The sequence below is a fragment of the Gopherus evgoodei genome, chromosome 2 (assembly GCF_007399415.2).
Source record: "Gopherus evgoodei ecotype Sinaloan lineage chromosome 2, rGopEvg1_v1.p, whole genome shotgun sequence".
Taxonomy (NCBI): Eukaryota; Metazoa; Chordata; order Testudines; family Testudinidae; genus Gopherus; species Gopherus evgoodei.
In genome coordinates, this window is record NC_044323.1 from 1973319 (window position 1) to 1985533 (window position 12215).

At 42.9% G+C, this 12215-nt stretch overlaps 1 protein-coding gene across 1 annotated transcript in view; it reads left to right on the plus strand.

Moving 5' to 3' along the window:
- The window catches only part of SMARCC1 (SWI/SNF related, matrix associated, actin dependent regulator of chromatin subfamily c member 1), a 196920-nt gene extending 184924 nt beyond the window's left edge, over positions 1-11996 (plus strand). Inside the window, exons 27-28 of the mRNA XM_030549765.1 lie at positions 9097-9273; positions 11091-11996. Coding sequence (XP_030405625.1) covers positions 9097-9273; positions 11091-11179 — 266 coding nt within the window. The 3' untranslated portion in view covers positions 11180-11996. The remainder of the gene's footprint in view (positions 1-9096; positions 9274-11090) is intronic.
- The last annotated feature ends 219 nt before the right edge of the window (positions 11997-12215 follow it).

Here is a 12215-nt window from a genome sequence, read left to right on the forward strand (position 1 = left end):
AATATTATCTCTGTAGAAATAACATTTCATTTTGCCATGCTGACAACTGTAAACCCAATTGCTTAATCCAGGTTTGACTAGGTACTCTTTGTTGAATGAACTCTTAGTGTGAGATAGAATGGAGATGTGATAAGATCATCTCTTGCAAGTATCATTAGCTGCCTTTAAAATAAAATTGCATGCATTCTGCTGCAATAAGCCAAGAAATAAAAAAGCTAGTCTTGTCCTTAAACACACATACACAGAACTTCTCTGGGCAGTGTTAAAGACCCATCTCATGGATGCTTTATGGAAAACTGCAATACAATATAACATTCTAAATTTACAAGGAAGATATTCACTGGAACTAATTGTAGCATTAACAGACAGATACATAGTTGTCTTCTGGACAGCAGTGTAGAGTAGGACTCAGGAAATAAACTCATGATACAAAATAAGCGTTTGCTTCCCCATATAAAATTTTGGGTTAAATTCTCTTTAATATTGTCTTAACCAGCTGTTAATATAACAATAAAACCCATACCTTACTGCAACTCTGAAGGGCTCTGATTTTTCCATCTATCCAAAAAGCCCCTATCTACGCTAAAGCTTACAACTTCATTTGAAACTGTTTCCATACAGTTTTTATAACTATATTATGCGTTACTGTAGGTTGCCTAGAGTGGCCATCTGTAGCATGAATTATCCCAAAGAGTTTTAAGTAATGTTGGTTGTTCTATAATGTGGACAGAGAAGCCTTGTTTACGCAAAGCAAGGGAAGGAAAAGGAGAGAGCCAGCCTAGGCTTGGAGATTCTCATGCTTCAAGTGGGGGGAAGGATACTGCTTGAAACAATCTGACAGGAGAAGATGGAAGAGCCCTGGTGCCCCTTACAGGACCATAACCTTGGTGGGTGGGGTCTGTTCTGCATCAAATGGTGGTCCCCAACTGAGCGTCTCTCCTTTCCATACCCATCTTTTTCCATACAATACACATGAGTTCATCTTGGTTTCATCTTTACTAGGCTCTCTTCTTTGGCCTACAGGCAGTGTCTGAATTTCCTGTTTCTTCCTGCATAGTATCTCCAAGATCCTAATGTTCTTTTCTGTCAAAACTCTTATCCAAGCCCTGATCAGCTTGTGCCTTGGCTAATGTAATCTCCTTCATGCTTACCTCACTGCCTGCAATCTCTCATCCTTCCACTCCATTCAAAATGTTGCTGTTAAAATAATTTTCCTGTTCATCGCTGTCACTTCCTATTTCAGTCCCTCCACTTGGTCCCCTTCTTTGTTCCATCAGACATAAGCTGCTTGCCCATACTAACAAAGCACTCCACAATTTACCCCCGCTCTCTGTGACTTCTTACTTTAGCACAAGGTTGGTTCCTGCCTTTGCTCCACCAGCCTCAGTGGCGTTATTCTCCACTTCTCTGGTGAGGTCCTCTTTTATCCCCTTTTAGATGTGGTCTTATATCAGAAAGTGGCTATGTAATCCTGGATGTGGTGGTTACCCAGCTCTTGATGATTTTTTTGATAGATTTTAGTGGTCATAAAAATAACCAAGCACTGACTTGAGCCAGACCCAGTGTGAGCAGGCTGCCACATTGGTCTCCCAAAGTCCTTCACTCCTGGCCTGCCAAACCCCGGCTGTTCAGAGGCCCTCCAGAGCAAAAACAATCAACCCAGACAGTTGTGGTGGTTATGTGATGTGAATAAATTAGGGCTGTAGAGCGACTAAAAAAATTAATCGTGATTAAGCGTGTGATTAAAAAAACTATGTAATTAGGACTGTAGAGCGACTAAAAATAATCGTGATAGCGTGATTAAAAAACTAATTAATCGCACTGTTAAAAATAGAATACTATTTATTTAAATATTTGTGGATGTTTTCTACACTTTTCAAATATATTGATTTCACTTACACCACAGAATACAAGGCATACAGTTCTTACTTTATATTTTTATTACAAATATTTGCACATTAAAATACAAAAGAAATAGTATTTTTCAATTCACCTTATACAAGTACTGTAGTGCAATCTCTTTACCATGAAAGTTCAACTTACAAATGTAGATTTATGTACAGAAAATAACTGCATTCAAAAATAAAACAATGTACAACTTTAGAGCCTACAAGTCCACTGAGTCCTACTTCTTGTTCAGCCATTCGCTCAGACAAACAAGTTTGTTTACATGTGCAGGAGATAATGCTGCCCTCTTCTTCTTTACAATGTCACCTGAAAGTGTGAACAGGCATTCACATGGCACTGTTGCAGCTGGAGTTGCAAGATAATTATATGCCAGATGCTCTAAAGATTCATATGTCCCTTCATGCTTCATCCACCATTCGAGAAGACATGGTCCATGCTCATAACAGGTTCTGCTCAATAACAATCCAAAGTAGTGCGGACCGATGCATGTTCACTTTCATAATCTGAGTCAGATGCCACCAACAGAAGGCTGATTTTCTTTTTTGGTGATTTGGATTCTGTAGTTTCCACATCGGAGTGTTACTCTTTTAAGACTTCTGAAAGCCTGCTCCACACCTTGTCCCTCTCAGATTTTGGAAAGCACTTCAGATTCGTAAACCCTGGATTGAGTGCTGTATCTATTTTCAGAAATCTCCCATTGGTACCATCTGTGTTTTGTCAGATCTGCAGTGAAAGTGTTCTTAAAATGAACAGTATATGCTGAGTAATCCATCCAAGACTGCTATGACATGAAATATATGGCAGAATTGGGGTAAAACAGGGCTGGAGATGTACAATTCTCCCCAAGGAGTTCAGTCACAAATTTAATTAATATATTTTTTTAACGAGCGTCATCAGCATGGAAGCTTGTCCTCTAGAATGGTGGTCAAAGCACAAAAGGGCATACAAATGTTTTACATATCTGGCATGTAAATACCTTGCCATGCCAGCTACAAAAGTCCCATACAAAAAGCCTGTTCTCACTTTCTGGTGATGTTGTAAATAAGAAGTGGGCAGCATTATCTCCTGTAAATATAAACAAACTTGTTTGTCTTAGCAATTGACTGAACAAGAAGTAGGACTGAGTGGACTTGTAGGCGCTAAAGTTTTGCATTATTTTGTTTTTGAGTGCAGTGATGTAATAAAAAATCTACAGTTGTAAGTTGCATTTTCACAATAGAGATTGCACTACAGTAGTTGTATGAGGTGAACAGAAAAATACTATTTTTTATCATTTTTACAGTGCAAATATTTGTAATAAAAATAATGTATTTGAAAATGTAGAAAAACATCCAAAAATATTTAATAAATTTCAATTAGTAGTTATTGTTTAACAGTGCAATTAAAACTGCGATTAATTGTGATTTTTTTTTAGTTAATCACATGAGTTAACTGCGATTAATCGACAGCCCTAGAATAAAATGGGAATAGAGAGACGCGCATACACGTGCGCACAAGTTTATTTCACTTGTGAACTAATCCAGGTTTGGATACAGGTGTCTAGATGTTAACGGCTAGTATGCCAACCCCACTGCGCTATCAAGTTCCTAACCTGACTTTTCATAATCGTTAAAATATCTGTGGCAAAGCCATGTACACATCTTCCCAGAGCCCAGGCTGACTTTAGTTGCACAGCTAGATCCCTCCATTAAGCATCCATTTCTTTGTCAAAAGCATCAGTGTCTTGATTGCACTGGGAAGGCCAAAACATTTCAAGCTTTACAGGAACATAAAATCTGTTGGGACAGATGGGAAAATATTTAATAAACTTATGATCGGGGGAAGGGAGTGTGAACTCTATCAGTATTCTCAGGTATTGAGTTTCAGGGTATAAGCTATGTTGCAAAGGCAACCACTAGAGCAGCAAGCTGCTGTTTGAGGGTTCATTGTCATAAAGATGTAGGGGAACTAATACAAATCCTATAGATGTAGGACTGGAAGGCAGCTTGATAGACCCTGCACTCAAGGCAGGACTAAATAGTATAGAGACCATCCCTGACAGGTGTTTGTCTAACCTGTTCTTAAAAACCTCCAGTGACAGAGACCCCACAACCTGCCTAGATAATTTGTTCTGGTGCTTAACTACAGTTAGGAATTTTTTTTGTCTAACCTAAATCTCCCTTGCTACAATTTAAGCCCATTACTTCTTGGCCTGTCTTCACTGGTTAAAGAGAATAATATATAACCTTCCTCTTTATAACAATCTTTTACATACTTGAGGGCTGTTATCATGTCCGTCCATCCCTCCCTCCCTTCCCCCTTAGTCTTCTCTTCTCTTTACACTAAACAAACCCAGTGTTTTCAATCTTCCCTCATAGGTCATATTTTCTAGACTGTAAGTCATTCTTGTTACTCTCCTCTGGACTTTTTCCAGTTTGTCCACATCTTTCTTGAAGTGTGGTCCCCAGAACTGGACAGTACTCCAACTGAGGCCTTATCAGTGCTAAGTAGAGCAGATGAATTACTTCTCATGTCTTGCTTACAACATTCCTGCTAATGCATCCTAGAATGATATTGGGGTTTTTTTGCAACAGTGTTATATGGTTGGCTCATATTTAATTTGTGATCCACTCTAACCCCCATATCCTTGTCTGCAGTACTCCTTCCTAGGCAGTCATTTCCCATTTTGTATTTGTGCAATTGATTATTCCTTCCTCAGTGTAGTACTTTGCATTTGTCCTTACTGAATTTCATCCTCTTTACTTCAGACCATTGCTCCGGTTTGTCAAGATCATTTTGAATTCTAATCCTGTCTTCCAAATGCAAAAGAGGAGTGTAAATTTGGTTGCAGAATGCCTTGAAGGAAATATCATGGTTAGAAGTTTCCTTCCTTGGATGGTTCAGGTTAATGGCCTGTGCTCCTGTCTAGATTGCTAAATAGAATAGGATTTTTCTTGTCTAAATTCTGTATTACTCTGATTCGCCTCAGAATTTTAGTAGCTTGGTACCAGCCAGATAAGCTCTCACATCTGCAGTTCTGGGGAAAATCCTGACTCATGGTGCTGACCAACTGACCTCAGCTTATCTTGTGCCCTCATGTTTTCAAATGGGTTTTGCTGCAAGGCTTATCTGCATTTTCACATGTGACAGTTAGTACAATGGTGCTCTCATATGCTGTTAAATTTTGGCTGTGCAAAAGGAATAAGAGGCAATTGCTTCCCATCTTCCTGCCATATTCACCTGTACAAAACCACAAGCTGAAATTTCCCAGAGGCTAAACACTAACACACAATGACCCCTAGCAGAAGTTTTGCCTAGGGGGTTAATCCGCACTCTTCAGTTTTTGGTGTTTGTATGGAGAGGATCTGGAAAAGCAGGTAGGTTCTTGATGGTGAAAGATTGGGGGGTGTTCTCATTCTGGAGCCGCCTGCCACCACATAGGACCTATACTGATCCTAGAAATTTTGGTTTATTTCTAATGCTAATGGGTTACCATGACTTTAAACCTCAGCCACAGGCTGGTTGTAGCTTTCTCTCACACTACCTACCATGCCCTTGTTGCTTGTTCTTCACCTCAAAGAGCGACCTGGTCTAAAACAGACGTGTATGCCTGCTTAAATCCTCTTATCTGACTGGGGTAACTCTTTTCGTTGCTCTTGCTGTCTGCTTGCTACAAGGGGAAGGGAACAAGCCAAGCTAGGTAACTTCTGGCTGAACTTGTTTGAGAGGAATCTGATTTCAGATATCTGCAGCTGTAAATGGTGTGCGCTATACTTGCCATCACAGTGCATACCTGTGAAGGACCGCACTACATGTGTGCTGGGGTTAGGAAGGCTTCAGTGACTCTTGTGGCAAGTGTCTTCAGGAAGTTTGCCACCTCCAGTTTGCACTTTAGATCCTTGACTGGAGAAGCAAGGGTTCATTGGAATGGTCTTCCATGTACACCTGTTCACAATCACCAGAGTGGAAACTATTTTGCTGAAGCAGGAGGAGAGGATTCTCAAATCCATACAGCTTTTCTGGTCGGCTGCTGCTGCTCTTTCATTTGTGACAATGGAAATGTCACAGACTTGCATGACGGGCCACTGACCAATGTGTGCATGGATAGATTTAGATGTTTCTCTCCTCTTTATGTAAATATCTCCTCTCCCCCCCGCCCCCCCAAAAAAAACCTTGTTTTTTCCATGATTTTTTTTTAAATCTGTTTGCTGCAGTTGTGAGGGAAATTTGCATACGATTGGACAATTTCAGGCTTTTATTGAATTGAAGGGTTATTAGAGCAGTTGGTCATTACGGTATAATGTTAACTTAATCCTCTTTTCTTCAAGGACTTCTGTGCATTCCCGCTAATGGGTTTCAGCACCTCTGGCACTGGAAATTGTGTAGGAAAGCTGGGTGTGCTGGGGTGGTGTCTGGAACACTCTCACTCAGAAGTGATGTAATTGGCTTGATACAAGGAAGCACACTCCCCATCCACCTTAGTTCTATTGCCACAAGCTGATGGATCTACCTCTCCTGTATGCAAAGCTAGTTAGCGTTCTTTCTTAAAATAGGTTATTTGTGACCGTTGGCCTCCAGTTACCCTGAGATTATGTCTGGTCCTAAACCATGTAGGGAGTCAAAGGATATGTAACCTGTTCAGCCATCTTTCTGGAGACAAATGCACATGTTCGGTGCCTTATGTGCCTGGGAGACATGCATGTAGTTTCCCAGTGAACAGTCCACCATGCTTGTACTCCTTGGGCAAGCAAGAACAGTCTGCAAATGTATTTGGCTTCAATAAGCCTCCAATTGGCTTGTCCTGATACTCCTGCAAGAGGTTTGAAGTCTGCTTCTGTGCTTTGAACTCTTCTGTCATGTGACCTGAAACACGCCTAAGCACTTCTGCCTCCTTTAATGTTGGGCTGACGGGTCTGCCTCCCTCAGCCCAGTGCCTACAGTGTCTCAGCTTCCCATCTGGCACCGGCTTCACAATCTGCACTGATACCGCAGTGATATTGGTTCTATTGTCTGCACCAAAGACACCTTTGGTGCCATTAGAATCAATGCCAGTGAACGCTGTAAGCGAAATGCACGCTTCCAGATCTCTGTGTGACCCCTGCTCCACGGCCCAAGAAGAGAGGGCATTCTGACTTCTGGAGGGAGTCAAAGGAGAAAAAGCGGCATCATTCTCGACCAGTGACCCATGTTTCCTGACACTGGCTTCCACACACACCTCTCCTTAGCTGGAGGCTTCATGGCTGACTTTTGTAGATCCATCTCTGGTGTCTGTGTACCATTTCTGTTGAGTATTTCCACTCTCTTTTGGGGACTCCAGTCAAATCTGTTGTCGATGCCTCTGCTGCTTGACTCTGTGCAGCAGTATTCACCACCAGTTTCAGTCAGGAAAATTCTAGTGGAATCTGAGTTTTCCTTGGAACCACCTGTGCAAATTCTGCTGTTCCAGAAAGCCCAGCTGGCTTCCTTCATCCGAGACTCCGCTGGCATGGAATGACGTTCTGCAGAGCACTCTTCAGTTACTCACATGGCCCTACGTTCAAGAATCCGTGAAGGCATTCATAGATACTTCCAAATCCAGCACTTCACTATCGGCTGCTCTGGTACTAACACTGACAATTTGCTGATATTGGAGGCACCTGCACCATGTAGAAAGTTGTCCTGGCACCAAACCTCCCCCAGTGCTGTTGTCTTCAAGAACGCCTATGTTCCAGTCCATGCGGATACCATCGGCCCAACCTGCTGAGGAAGAGTAGCAAGTATATGATTGTCAGGAAGCTTCCTCAGATGAAATCAGAGCATGGCATGCTGCCCGGCGTACCTGTCGGGCAGCAGGGTTGGGGCACAGGGGCTTGCCCCACTCTACCTGCCCGGAGCGCCTGCCAGGGAGCGGTGTCGGGGCGCAGGGGCTCCTGTTTTTCTGCCTCCCTCCGCCCCCTTGGCCGGGTTCAGAACAGCCCAAACAATATTGTAGGTGAGTGTGTGTGTAATTTATTTGGAGTTGGCTCCTCTGAGCTATTAGACTTGCAAACAGGTCCAATTGCCTGAAAGTCTACAGTGATGCTGTCCGTGGTGCTGACTTTCTTTATAAGTCTATATTACATTATAAATTTCTTAACAATAAAGTTTGAAGGATGCTAAATGAGTAATAGATCCTAAGAAAACTGTTAGTTCATTTAAGCATCTCATCCAGTAACTGAACTTCAGCAGGCATTACAGACGTATGTATTTTTGTGCCTAGTTACTGACTTACAGTCCTAAATGCAGACCTGTGAATTTTCCTGGCTTTTAAATTCCACCATGGTCTTAATGCTGTTTTGTATATGTGCTCGGTTGTTTAAGAAGGTGGGTGTGGGGCTATGTTTAAGAGATTCTATAATCAGACAGTTTATTTTACATAATTACCTGAGGTCTGGGATGGAAGGGACCTTTTAAAATAATCCTACCTTACGTTTGTAGATAGCTACAATCCATGGCTAGTGGCTGCTTCCCTAACTAAAGTACTACAGCTACAAAGTGTGTGTTCCCTGAATCCTGCGGAAGTCAGTGTAATGGATTATGGACCCTCTCTCTTCAAATGGGATTTTAAAATCCAGTCAGGGAGTTATAGGTGTTTTGACATTGAAAATTCTTAGGTTTTTCTTGATGCTCCTGAAATTTAAAACACCAAGGAGGGCTGCACTCCCAGAGGTCTTTATAAGAAACCTTCCTGGTACTGAAATCAAAATATATTTTACATTGTGCAGGTATTTCCGGTATCATTTGTAGCTGTGTGACTGCGACTCTGCTATTCAGTTAATCCATTAGTCCTTCTCCCTGCCCTTTTTACTGAGCACTTTGCTGTTTTGAAGCCTCGTTCTCCCTGTGCAGTTTGTAGTGCATCTTCAAAGGCCACTAAAAATCACCTCTTTACCCTGATTCCTTCCCGTTCTAGAGGCAACTGTGAATAAACTCCTCCTCCAGTTGCCTGTTGTGTTGTAAGGTTTTAGCGACATTAAGATCTCACGGCAGTTCCTCCTGAAAGGAGTGTTATTCACTGGTGGGAAGCTTGTCCTTTGGGATGATCGCAGATGGCATTTGGAGTGGAAGCACAGAGTTGAATCTGAGCACACGAGATTTTTCTCTTCCTGCTCAGAGAACAATTAGGCCACATTTTTCCACTTATGTATTTTAACTGTGTTTCATTGCAATCTCTCTTTAATGTCCCTGCAGGACAGATGCCAGGGCCAGGGTCAATGATACCTGGGCAGGCCATGCCAGGCCGGATGATGCCATCTGTGTCAGCCAACATCCACCCAGCCAGCGGTGGCCCTCCCCCATCTGGCATGCCACCAATGTCAGGAAACATAATTGGACCTCGTGTTCCCCTAGCAGCTCCAAATGGCATGTGTAAGTGGGTTTTCAGAATTAGCTCTGTCTGAATGTACCTACTGTTTTTTTCCATTGCTTGTCTCTTTAGTACTGGAAAAGTGATTGTAGTTTAAACCCTTTTTGTGAGTGCTGTGGGAACCATCAGATCTGTGTTTTTTAGCAGCCAAAAATCTCTATCAAAGGGGTGTTAGAACATTGAAAAGTGTCTGTCTTTCTCCCTCCCCCCCCACCCAAAAAAAACAAAAACAAAACATAGCATGTGTTACTGCTGCTTTGATTAACTTGTAAAGGTTGTGAGGCATTGTGGTCACCATGAAAACCAGTCACAGCTTGATCCAGAATAACACACAGGAGTGGGTTCAAAACATAACTGTGACTAAATCACTAATTAGTAGTGACCACAGTATAATTAAGTGCAGCAGCATCATACCAAAAACTAGCACTGTGAATTTCATCCTCAGAAAAGGGGAAGATTTAAAATAAGAGGAAGCTAGTTAGAAGGAAACTGAAGACATATATGGGCCAGATCCTCCACTGGTGTAAATCTAGATGGCTTGATTGGTTGATGGTACACTGGCTTGCACCAGCCAAAGATCTGGCCCAAAAGCCTTTAGGCTTTGCATGGAGGTTACTTAGACAGCTGCAAGAGACGCAGAAGTTACGCATACCCATAAGCCCCCCCCACCCTACTCCACCCAAAAAAGCAGGAAGGCTTGTCTGGTGCAGGGCTCCTCGCACTTTCTTTAGAAGTATGTGCTACTGTCCATTTGCACGGACGGGATAAGGGACTGGCTGAGCCACTGGCCTGACCTAGTATGATGATAACCTGTGCAGTGCTCCTGAAATGTCAGCCCTTTATGAGCTGTCACTATACGGTGGTTTGCCATTACCTGTTAGCAAAGTTACAGATCAAATGCTGCTGTCTCAGACAGGGGTGCGAGGGAAATGCTGACTCTTTAATGGTAACTGCTGTGAACAGAAGTGTCTTGTTCTAGTGCTACTTCTGCCTGGATTTGTCTCGTCTCCCCTTCTTATGCTGTTTCTTTCCTTTTCCTTCTCCCATATTACTGGAACTCCGCCACAAACAGCGTCCTCTCTCTGCTGAAGACTTCCCCGTTCTGTCCTTCCTCGCCTTGATTCCTGACTTTCTCCCTCTCCTGAACAACCCCGTCTTACTCCATTAGTGCTCTGATCACTGTGCCTGAAACCTGGCCTTTCTACCTACCCTCATTCTTCTCTCCCCACTGTGCCACATCTTCAGATGTCTGCCTGTGTTGGCACATACATATACTTCTTGAATCTGTATGTGCAGAGCTGTGCTTGTAAAGTGTATTGTTTCATCTGTTTTAAACAGATGAGAGGCTTGGTCTAATGCTCTTGAGCACAGAACTGAGAGATGGGAACAGTGAAGTGCTAAACCCAGGTCTGACATTAACTCCTTCCATAATCTACTAAATCAGACACCCACTCTGTACAAAGTAGGGATAGCACTTCCCTACCTCGCTAGAGGAACGTGAGTGTGTACTGTGCTTTGAGGATGAAAAGCACAGCACATGTTCAAAGTGTTAATCATAGACTGTGGAATGGAAAAGCCCAGAGGGTCATGGCCATCTCCAGGAGCCAGTGCAGTTTACTGCAGTGCCCAGACTAGTGTGAAATAATTCCAGTGCTAGGCCCTCCTCCGTTTCCCTTTGGAAGCCATGTGTCATTGCTATCCGTAGATGGATTTCGTAAGGAAATGGCTCAGCTTCTTATGCATCGTTTAAACCTCTTGATTAACTTTTCTACCTCTTCTGGTTCTGGTGCTCACATGCTTCTCTCCACTGTATTTGCAGATCCCCCTCCATCGCAGCAGCCGCCACCACCAGCTGATGGGGTGACTCCACCTACAACAGGAGCAACTCCGGCCTCAGCAGCTCCCTAATGCATCCAACAACAACTAATTTCTAGAGCTGATCCCTAGAACCAAGATAGTGGCGACCAAAAATGGATTTCCTCAGTTTCCTTCTGTTTCTTTCAGGGGGGTTTGGTCTCCTGTCAGTCTGCCTGCACCACCTCCCCTCTCACCGACTTCATAGTCTGGCATTATTTGGCTGTACTCCTTTGGGGAGCTCTTACGCTGAACACATCGAGCAGTAATGTTACTTCATGTTGCTGCCAGGACGTCCTTCACACGTTTGTCTGTTTACCCTATGGAATGAGTGCTCTGCGCTGGTTTTCCTTTATCTTGCTGCTTCTGCTGGTTAATCTTTGGATTCTCTTTAGAGATGGAGAGGGGCTTTTAGGCTGGACGCGTAACTGAATATTAGGCTGTAGTAGGTGGTGGGTTCCATCCATAGTATCTGAGATGTAATCTACTGTGCAGTGTGCAAGGCATCGAGTAAACAGAACAACCAGTGGCTTGAGCACATAAGGGAGAGTGAGGGAGGAGTTCTCCTTCCACTGCCTTGGAGCGGAAGCTTGTTAATTCTGACCATATTCATTACAGGTAGATAATCATTAAGGACAATAGCTGAGCCCCAAGGCTGCCTTGCTAACTTATTAAAGAAAATATTGATCCGATGTGAATAGAGCCAGGAGTGAATCAGTTAGAATCAAACCACTCTGAGCTTTATTGCTCCAGTTTATATTTTATTTTGTTTAATTGGAAGGAGGGGAGGTGTGTGGTTGAATCCTCTTCCTTCTAGGTAGTTTGGTACAGTAGCCAACTGAGGAATAAAACAAATTTTAGTCCCTCTGTTTTTGGAGCATATACTTTTTTCTTTTAAAATTGAACTTAAAAAAAAAAATAGTAGATAGCAATGAAGTTCTAGTGTATGGGATTGGGTTGGGATGGCTGGGGGGGTGAACGCCAGAACTACCTCTTGCAGTCAGCCGGGCTGGGCAGAATTCAGCGAACGTGGTACTTTTTCTTTCTGGACTGGGACTGGAGGTGGGAGAACACTCGCTCCTCTGTTCAC